At 42.5% G+C, this 10,882-nt stretch overlaps 1 protein-coding gene across 1 annotated transcript in view; it reads left to right on the top strand.

The window, feature by feature from the left end:
- The window catches only part of LOC112071851 (protein prenyltransferase alpha subunit repeat-containing protein 1), a 30,950-nt gene that overhangs the window by 1,862 nt on the left and 18,206 nt on the right, over nucleotides 1–10,882 (top strand). Inside the window, exons 2-4 of the mRNA XM_070439537.1 lie at nucleotides 1,121–1,290; nucleotides 3,662–3,728; nucleotides 9,085–9,189. Coding sequence (XP_070295638.1) covers nucleotides 1,121–1,290; nucleotides 3,662–3,728; nucleotides 9,085–9,189 — 342 coding nt within the window. The remainder of the gene's footprint in view (nucleotides 1–1,120; nucleotides 1,291–3,661; nucleotides 3,729–9,084; nucleotides 9,190–10,882) is intronic.

Raw genomic sequence — 10,882 nt, forward strand, 5'->3', positions numbered from 1 at the left:
TTGTGGGCAGTGTGCACCTAGTTTGTCTTCTCTTGAGAGCCAGGTCTGCCACTCTCCAAGAGTGTCTCAGGGAGAATTGGGATATGAAAAAAAACAACATTTAAATTCTTATTAATACACACTGATACATGAAATAGGACAAATATCAAGTACCATAGCACCTACTAAATAATAATAATAATTATTATTCTCAAAAGTAGAACATTGTCAGACCATGCCAGAACTTCTCTGATTGATATTCTGCATTTCTACTTTTATATGATAAGGTTAAGAGGCAAAAAAACAAAATCTAAGCTTGATTTGTAGTGTTACTGTGTATAATGTTGCATAGGCTTCTCCAACCCTCTGGTGTTATTGGAAGTGACCTGGGCTGTGCTCAGCTGCACTGAGGCTTTGAGAATGTCTGTGTTTGATAACACTCACCCGACTCATGCTGATGCATAGCTAGACTACACACACACCCTCAAAAGTTAAAATCCCACCCTTCTTCTGTGTCCCTCTCCGCCTGTGCCAGAGCTGGGTTCAGCATAACAACATTGTGGAACATTCAGATYTAGTTGTGTAGAACATTCCTCTCTAGCATATAGAATTAGAAATCACTTCAGTTCTATTTGTGACATTTTGCGTACTATACATGACCCTAATGCAAAAGGGACTCTGTGTGTGTGCCGCAGTTTGAGGCAAACCAGTTTTACTGTGTGCTCACGGCGTATACTCTCTGGAGATGCATGTGTGCAAACTAGGTTGCTCTCTACAAGGCTTGTCCCCTATCCAGACCACTGTTATGTTGGGCATCTAAAAGCTCTGTCAACTAGAGACCCATTTGGGCTAGATACAACCCTACACCAGACAGTGAATAAAGCCCTCATTAGACTGGGCTGGAGGTTATTGCTCCTTATTACTGTGTGTGTGTCTAACTTAACGTTGTAGCCGTAAAACGACGCCTGAGCAGAGTCCCCACATCCAGTTTTTCAGGGGAAACGGAAGTTAAGTTGAAATACTGTATCCCTGAAAACATCTGTTTTCTGCCTATCCCACTGAGAGTGGAGTGTTGTGTCCTTGTAGTGTTAGAGCAATTAGCATGCATGTTTACACTCACCTTTCTCTCTCCCTCKCTCAGTGATGAGATAGGTCTGATCCCGTGTCCAGAGGTCAGGTATAACCGCAGCCCCATCGTGCTGGTAGAGAACAAGRTGGGYGTGGAGAGCTGGTGTGTCAAATACCTGCTACCCTACGTCCACAACAAGCTACTGCTCTACAGGCAGCGCAAACAGTGGCTGGACAGGGAAGGTAAGAACTTTATTGTCCAGTTTCCTTACTGTCCTCAGAAATGTATTTTTTAAGTTTAGTCCAACACCCCGAGATAAACACATTTCCCCCGAGGGGTTGGAAGCACAGGTCAGCCATGGTGCAGCTCTACCCTCTGGGACAGTTTTTCAGTGATTATTTTTTATTATTTACCCCTTTTTTTCTCCCCAATTTTGCGGTATCCAATTGGTAGTRTCAGTCTTGTCTCATCGCTGCAACACCCGTACGGACTCGGGAGAGGCAAAGGTCGAGAGCCGTGCGTCCTCRGAAACACGACCCTGCTGCTTCTTGACACAATGCCCGCTTAACCCGGAAGCCAGCCGCACCAATGTGTCGGAGGAAACACCGTACACCTGGTGAACCTGTCAGCGTGCATGCACCCAGCTTGCCACAGGAGTCASTAGAGCGTAATGGTACAAGGACATCCTGGCCTGACAAACCCTCACCCTAACCCGGACGACGCTGGGCCAATTGTGCACAGCCCCATTGGTCTCCCTGTCGCGACCGGCTGAGACTCGAACCAGGATCTCTAGTGGCACAGTTACCACTGTGATGCAGTGCCTTAGAATACTGTGCCGCTCGGGAGGCCCTCTGGAACAGTTTGAGGTGAAGTTCCTTGCTCAAGGGCACAACTGTTTTCATAGCTGCTGCTGCTTTTCATAGCTGCTGCTTTTCATAGCTGCTGCTTTTAGGACAGGGAAAGTAACCTTTTGTACAGCTGCTGGCTTGGAGACTACTCACTGAAGATTGCAAGGGTTACTGTACTCTGAAGGCCTGAGCTGTGTTTGAATACCCATACAAGCATACTGTATACCACATACTTAATGAATATATACTACATACTATATACTATTAGTTCATTTTAGTATACTGTAAACAAACGGTATCCTTTCAGTTGAGTGTACTAGCGCTTTGCCGGTCTACCGGAAGTTGATGCTGTTGCTATGCAACCTCTTGCTAGCTTGTTAGCATAACACATTACTAGCGATGCAGTGCCCTAGACCACTGCGCCACCCGGGAGGCCCCCACTAGCTAGACATTTTATGGGTGTGTTCTTAAATTCAATCTGGAGTGCCAGAGTGTTGTCAGATTGTCCGTTTGTAAATTGACAGCGTTTCGCTCTGGGAGCGTTCAGGGTGCAAACTGGACACTCTGGCCGAGGAGTAGGGTGGATTCGAACGTCCTGACCTCATAACGGCAGTCAAGCATCCAAGCTAACTGGCTAACTTATTAGCTACTTCCAGACAAATAAGAGAACACCTCACTCTGACCATTTTACTCGCCCTAGCAGAGCTGGCTAGGCTGTTTTCATGTTATCCAGGGCTGGTTAGGCTGTTTTCATGTTATCCAGGGCTGGTTAGGCTGTTTTCATGTTAATCAGGGCGTTGGTGACTGATGCTGGCAACAATTTAATGACACTTTTTGCTGACGTTTACTGACACAGGCCATATTCAACGGGTGTTGAGCCTTCGTAAACTCATCAGTTATTCTGCGCTCTTATTATTTAACTAGGCAAGTCCGATAGCCAGAGCGAATTTACGAAAGCACCCGAATGTCCATTSYGAACGCCCAACGACTKTACCACTTAGCTAGGAATAATCAAGTCAWTAAACGTTGGGTAGTTAGCCAGCCWATAGTTAGTTAATATATTGACAAGTTTGAAGTATTAGTAGCCAAATAACGTTAGGTAGCTAGCTAACATACCGGTACATACTGCTGTAATGCTCTGTGGTTCGTAAGGARAGCGTAGCTAACAAATTGTCAGCCAACATAACGTGTAAGGTAACTTATTTGAAAAGTAATTACTTTATTACATTGCTCAACATTTTTGTTAACATTTGTCATAATTAGTTAAAGCAATGAGTTTGTAGGCGCTCTCGTTGGACTTCGGCTGCATATTTAACACACTTTTCTTCAAATCTGAAAATGATGTGAAGCCACGCCCATTTCCCGAAGAATTGCATTATGGGCCCTAAAAGCYCGGAAATAGTGTCCACTGCTTGTATACTTCGTATTTGGGCGAATGTAGTATGACATCCGGGAACTTTTGGCATACCAACACTATGACCAATAAGCAATACAATACTATATACTCAATTTACCTCACAAATAGTACGGTTAGTATGAGTTTTCGAACACAGCTCTGGCCTATACCTAAAACATGTTGGTTTCTAGAGAGAGGATGAACTCAGTCTGTCGTATAAATGAGCTTTTGGGGATGTGGCGAAATCCTTTCGTTACCATTTTTGAAGGACAGAATTTATTGTACTTTTAAAAAAATGGGCAGTATAAATGACTTTACRTTGACTTAAAATAATCAGTTGATATACTGACCTGTCTCTCCCTCTTCAAGCTCTGGTAGACATCACCTGCACTCTGCTGCTGCTCAACCCAGACTTCACCACTGCTTGGAATGTCAGGTAAGAACTCTMGCTCACACCCTTCCTGCTGTGTTGTGTAAAGAGTATGATCTGTATATGTTGTGSCCACATTGAAGACACAATAACAAGCCCTCTAAGTAGACCCACTCRATCCTCTCACTCCCCATTGGCCAGGGGTGGGCAACATATGGCCTGCGGGAGGTTTGATATTTTTGTTTGTTTGTGGTGGTGATTATTATTTGGGGCTAAAAAACACTCCAGGCCACTCCTCAACATGTACAAAACTAGATATTAAGTATGTCAAAATTCTAATGAACCTATGCGTTTTGAAATAACTGCCAAGACGATGRCTAAGGCATCAGTACGCCCTTCCCCCTCTGAGGGGCCAAAATGTCTCTCTGTTACAGTCTCCAGACGACTGTTGTGACAGAATAATACTATAGTYTCCGTGTCTGGTTTGTATCTGAAACTTGTCCTCTGAGGGTAACTCTGATGCTGTCTATATTAGAGGTCGACCGATTAATCAGAATGGCCGATTAATTAGGGCCGATTTTCAAGTTTTCATAACAAACGGAAATCGGTATTTTTGGACACCGATTTGGCCCAATTTTTTTTTTAACATATTTATTTAACTAGGCAAGTCAGTTAAGTACACATTCTTATTTTCAATGACGGCCTTCCCAGGGAACGGTGCGTTAACTGCGTTGTTCAGGGACAGAACGACAGATTTTTACCTTGTCAGCTCAGGGATTCAATCTTGCAACCTTACGGTTAACTAGTCCAACGCTCTAACCACCTGATTACATTGCACTCCACGAGGAGCCTGCCTGTTACGCGAATGCAGTAAGAAGCCACGGTAAGTTGCTAGCTAGCATTAAACATATCTTTTATAAAAACAATCACATCTAATCATAATCACTAGTAACTACAGATGGCTTGATGATATTACTAGTTCATCTTGCTTGTCCTGCGTTGCATATAATCGATGCGGTGGGCATTTGCGAAAAAGGACTGTCGTTGCCCAACGTGTACCTAACCATAAACATCAATGCCTTTCTTAAAATAAATACACAAGTATATATTTTAACCTGCATATTTAGTTAATATTGCTGCTAACATGAATTTATTTAACTAGGAAAAATGGTGTCACTTCTCTTGCACAGAGTCAGGGTATATGCAGCAGTTTGGGCCGCCTCATTGCAACTGTGAAAAGACTATTTCTTCCTAAACAAAGACAGCCAACTTCGCCAAACGGGGGATGATTTACAAAAAGCGCTTTTGCGAAAAAGCACATCATTGCACCACTGTACCTAAACCATAAACATCAATGCCTTTCTTAAAATCAATACACAGAAGTATATATTTTTGAACCTGCATATTTAGCTAAAAGAAATCCAGGTTAGCAGGGCAATATTAACCAAGTGAAATTGTGTCACTTCTCTTGCGTTATTGCACGCAGAGTCAAGGTATATGCAACAGTTTGGGCTGCCTAATTTGCCAGAATTTACGTAATTATGACATAACATTGAAGGTTGTGCAATGTAACAGGAATATTTAGACTTATGGATGCCACCCGTTAGATCAAATACGGAACGGTGCCGTATTTCTCTGAAAGAATAAACGTCTTGTTTTCGAGATGATAGTTTCCGGATTCGACCATATTAATGACCTATGGCTCGTATTCTGTGTGCTATTATGAATAATAATTAAGTCTATGATTTGATAGAGCAGTCTGACTGAGCAGTGGTAGGCAGCAGCAGGCTCGTAAGCATTCATCAACAGCACTTTAGTGGCGTTTTGCCAGCAGCTCTTCGCGTGAGATTAGGCTGGTGTAACCGATGTGAAATGGCTAGCTAGTTAGCGGGGTGCGCGCTAATAGCGTTTCAAACGTCACTCGCTCTGAGACTTGGAGTAGTTTGTTCCCTTGCTCTGCATGGGTAACGCTGCTTCGAGGGTGGCTGTTGTCGATGTGTTCCTGGTTCGAGCCAGGTAGGAGCGAGGGAGAGGGACGGAAGCTATACTGTTACACTGGCAATACTAAAGTGCCTATAAGAATATCCAATAGTCAAATATGAAATACAAATGGTATAGAGAGAAATAGTCCTATAATTCCTATAATAACTACACCTAAACTTCTTACTGGGAATATTGAAGACTCATGTTAAAAGGAACACCACCAGCTTCATATGTTCTCATGTTCTGAGCAGGAACTTAACGTTAGCTTTCTTACATGGCACTATTGTACTTTTACTTTCTTCTCCAACACTTTGTTTTTGGCATTATTTAAAACCAATGACATGTTTCATTTTTATTTGAGGCTAAATTGATTTTATTGATGTATTATATTAAGTTAAAATAGTGTTCATTCAGTATTGTTGTAATTGTCATTATCCACAAAATAAAAAATTAAAAAAAATGGGCCGGTTTAATCAGTATCGGCTTTTTTTGGTCCTCCAATATCGGTATCGGCGTTGAAAATCATAATCGGTCGACTCTAGTCTATTGGATGTATGATCTCAGTGGTAACTTGTATCTGGACAGGGTGAACTCTGAATTACTCTATGTAACCAAAATATATTTTATTATCCTCTCTGTCTTATTCACATTGGTTTTCATACCCCACACAAGCCTTTAAATGCTGGAGCTATCATCATAAATGCTGGAGCTATAGTCTGTTTGTTCGGGCCTGATTCAGAGTTAAGATAAATGTGTGCAACTCCGAGTTTTGCTTAAATCTACTCAAGTCAGAATATCATGTAAATCATTTACGCGTTAAGTCTTACTACTGTCCATTGTGGTGTAACAGTCAAGGAACTTTTTTATTTTTTCATCTTTATCTAACCAGGTAGGAAAAGTCTATATACAGTGTGTGCAAATGAGGTAAGATAGGGAGGTAAGGCAATATAGGCCATAGTGGGTGAAATATTTACACATTAGCAATTAAACACGGAGTGATAATGTGGCAGAAGATGAATGTGCAAGTAGAGATACTGGGAGGCAAAGGGGGGGGGGGGGGAGTACAGTATGGGGATGAGGAGTACAGTATGGGAATGAGGTAGTTGGATGGGCTATTTATAGATGGGCTATGTACAGGTGCAGTGATCTGTGAGCTGCACTGACAGTTGGTGTTATAGTTAGAGAGGAGGAATATGAGTCCTCCAAGCTTCAGTGATTTTGGTAATTGTTCCAGTCATTGGCAGCAGAGGAACTGGAAGGAGGAATTGGCTTTGGCCGGTGAAATATACCTGCTGGAGCGCGTGCTATGGGTGGGTGCTGCTATGGTGACCAGCAAGTTGAGATAAGGCAGGACTTTACCTAGCAAAGACTTATKGGTGACCAGGTTTGGTGGGTTTGGTGACGAAAATGAAGCGATGGCCAGCCAACAAGAGCATATAGGTCYCAGTGGTGGGTAGTATATGGGGCATTGGGGACAAAACGGATGGCACTTTGAGGAGGGCAGCATCCAATTTGCTGAATAGAGTGTTGGAGGCTATTTTGTAAATTACATCGCTGAAGTCAAGGATCGGTAGGATAGTCAGTTTTACGAGGGTATMTTTGGCAGCATGAGTGAAGGATGCTTTGTTGTGAAATAGGAAGCCGATTCTAYATMTAATTTTGCATTGGAGATGTTTAACGTGAGTCTGGAAGGAYKGTTTACAGTCCAACCAGACACCTWGGTATTTGTCCACATATTCCAAGTCAGAACCGTCCAAAGTAGTGATGCTGGGCGGGCAGGTGCGGGCAGTGATCGGTTGAAGAGCATGCATTTAGTTTTACGTGCATTTTAAGAGCAGTTGGAGGCCACGTAACTCATCTGGAGGTTTGCTAACACAGTGTCCAAAGAAGGGCCAGAAGTATACAGAATGGTGTTGTCTGCGTAGAGGTGGATCAGAGAAACTAACAAAGCAATGCCTAAATATTTTTTATTTAACCAGGCAAGGCAGTAAAGAACAAATTCTTATTTTCAATGACGGCCTAGGAACAGTGCCTTGTTCAGGGGCAGAGCGACAGATTTATACTTTGTCAGCTCGGGGATTCGATCTAGCAACCTTTCGGTTGCCTGCCCAAAGCTCTAACCACTAGGCTACCTGCCGCCCCGATATGGCCCATCATCATCAGAGTCTAGTGGGGCCTCTCTCTTCCCTGCTGTAGGTCTCTGGTTGCCTATACTCTGGTTGCTGTACTATGGGCTGGCCTGTGGCTTTCTTGCTCYCTGCTTTTTCATATATTATGTCACAGTAGACTTTCTTTGACTAGACTAGCCTTAATGTTTGACTTGGTAGTTGATTCTTGTTTCAGGCAGTTGTCGTTATCAGCTAGTACTTAAGTTCATACATGCAGTTGATTTTATATCAAGGGGATGCAAGACGTGAAGCAGCTGTTTTAAAATCCAGCTGTTTGTACACTGATAWTACACCTGATACCTGCAACTTGTGCTTCCAGTTTTGGCCAGGAGATGGAGCTAAATATCATATTATAACCACATGCACTATAGTGGCTCAACATAACGGCAGTGTTATTCAACCCTCTTCCTGGAGAGCTGCAGGGTTTTGTTCAAACTCGACACTAACACACCTAATTCAGCTAATCACTAGTCGTCAAGGTGATTTAGTGTTGGGTTGTAATATAAACCTGTATTGGTCTCTAGGACTAGGGTTAAAGACCATTACAGGGAGGTTTTTTAAGGGTGTGTGACTCTGTGGGCCGGTTTCCCGGACACAGATTAAGCTTAGTCCTGGAATAAAAAGCAGGCTCAAAGGAGATTATCAACTGACCAGGACTAGATTTAATCMGTGTCTTGGAATCTGGTTTCTGTGTGCGTTGGTGTCTCCTAACCTGTTGTTCTGTTGATGACATTTCCTWTAACACATTGACCTGACTCCAACACTCTCCACTGCCCTGAACCAGTCAGCTCAGCTTCGTGTTCCCCTGAGTGCAGAGTGGACCAACACCGTTAAAACACAGGTCCTCCCTTCAAAGACCACGCCCTGGTCAAATCATTCTGTTATATGTCGTATCCAACTGTCAAGGTCACGACCTAATCTGTGCCTGTTGTATTTGATTAAACCAAGACCTTGTCCAGAGAATATAACCAGTCAGCAGCCCTGTCATGGTCTATGTAGTCATTAAAAAAATAAACATTTTACGAGACAATTTAACTGTTATCGACCTCCTAACCATCTTTGGGGTGCGTGTGTGTGTGTGTGTGTGTGTGTGAGAGAGAGATAATTTATCTATTATTTTGGGAAGTTCTTTTTATGGAGTGTTTATTAAAACAAACACAAGTACGCAAATAGCATACACAAAACTATAGTGCAGTAAACATAAGATTCACATCAGGAGCATTGAGATGTGATGTCATTAAATAGTTCCTCTGTCTGCTCTGCTCTGGCAGGAAGGAACTGCTACAATGTGGAGCCCTGAGTCCAGAGAGAGACCTGTACCTGGGGAAACTGGCCCTCACCAAGTTCCCCAAGAGCCCCGAGACATGGATACACAGGTAGGACTGGTGGGGGGGGGTGGAGTTTCCACGTTACCATCCTTTTGGTCACTTTTAGCTAGTTAGCTGTAACCTGCACCAAATCTCCAMGATTTTTCATTCATAGGTTGTTCTCATCTTCTTAAATGAAGCAATTTTGTTTTCAGTGTATGGGGAAGCTATATGTTTGGAACATTGAATCGCAGTATCAAATRGTAATACATATATAGAATCTCAATGCACAAGTATCGTGATATGGTATCGTGAGYTCCCTGGTAAWTCCCAGCCCTTGTAACTGTGGTGGTTTTACGATGCACGTCTCGTCGCCAGTGGACCAAAATACAGTGTATATATACAAAAGTATGTGGACACCCCTTCAAATGAGTGGATTTGGATTTGGCTATACAATTCTATATATGTTGTATATATGTTGTATATTGACTATACACAGACACAATTCACACACAGACGCTCTTTCACACTCTTCACACGCAGCTGCTACTGTTCTGTTTATCTATCCTGATTGGCTAGTCACTTTTTCCCTTACCTAAATGTACATCACCTCAACTACCTCGTACCTGTTTTTATTTTGTCCAAATTTTCTTCTTCTGCATTGTTGGAAAGGGCTCGTAAGCAACAGGTGGGGGATGGGAGAGGGGGGGATGGGTGATGGAGAGAAAAATGGTGGAGAAGGACAGAGAATAAGAAAGAGCGAGAGAAACAGAAAGAGGGAGAAGGCGATGAGTAAGATATTTATTTTGAGACTGAATAGACCAGGTCAGCCTAATTCCCACAGTTTACCAGAGAGAGGGAGGTAGAGCTATATTACCCCCCAACATCTGTGCCATGCAAGGTCATGGCGTGGCTGTTGTGTGGGAATTGTTACATCCTGTCATTGTGTGCTGCCTGCCGGTGAGGAGGTTCCAGATGGGYGTTCCACCTCTGGCTCAGTGGTCTTCCATGTCAGGTCTGTAGTGGGGTCGCCCCCAAAAAKCTCAAACAAAAAAAGTTATAATAATCTGTAGTCTTAAAATTATGCTATGGGACAATATATATATTTTAAAGATAATTAGAAAAATACAACTTATCAAGTAAATGTATTTATTGGTTTATTTTAATTTTAATAAGAGATGAAAATCTATCTAAATGTAACATTTTTAAGGTTTTTGCGGTGGGGTTGCGGGATTGTTTTTGCCCAAAAAATGTGGTCCTCATAAATTAGAGGAAAAAGAACACGTTTGATTACCACTGATCTAGCAGTAGCATTTTTTTTGGTTACTACATGATTCCATATGTGTTATTTCATAGTTTGGATGTCTTCACTATTATTCTACAATTTAGAAAATAGTAAAAATAGAGAACCTTGAATGAGTAGGTGTCCAAACTTTTGACTGGTACTGTGTGTGTGTGTGTGTGTATACAGTGGGGAGAACAAGTATTTGATACACTGCAGGTTTTCCTACTTACAAAGCATGTAGAGGTCTGTAATTTTTATCATAGGTACACTTCAACTGTGAGAGACGGAATCTAAAAGGATGCTGAAAGTCCGTATTGCCCAGCGACAGTCCACTGAAACCTGAAGCATCTGCAGAAGTCTGTTATGGAGGAAGTGTGTCCAAAACTACCCTGCTGAAGTGGTGTGCAAAACCTGGTCAATTGAACTACACGGAATACGTATGATTCTCTGTAATTGCAAACCAACAGGTTTCTGGTA

The sequence above is a fragment of the Salvelinus sp. IW2-2015 genome, unplaced genomic scaffold (assembly GCF_002910315.2).
Source record: "Salvelinus sp. IW2-2015 unplaced genomic scaffold, ASM291031v2 Un_scaffold1745, whole genome shotgun sequence".
NCBI lineage: Eukaryota > Metazoa > Chordata > Actinopteri > Salmoniformes > Salmonidae > Salvelinus > Salvelinus sp. IW2-2015.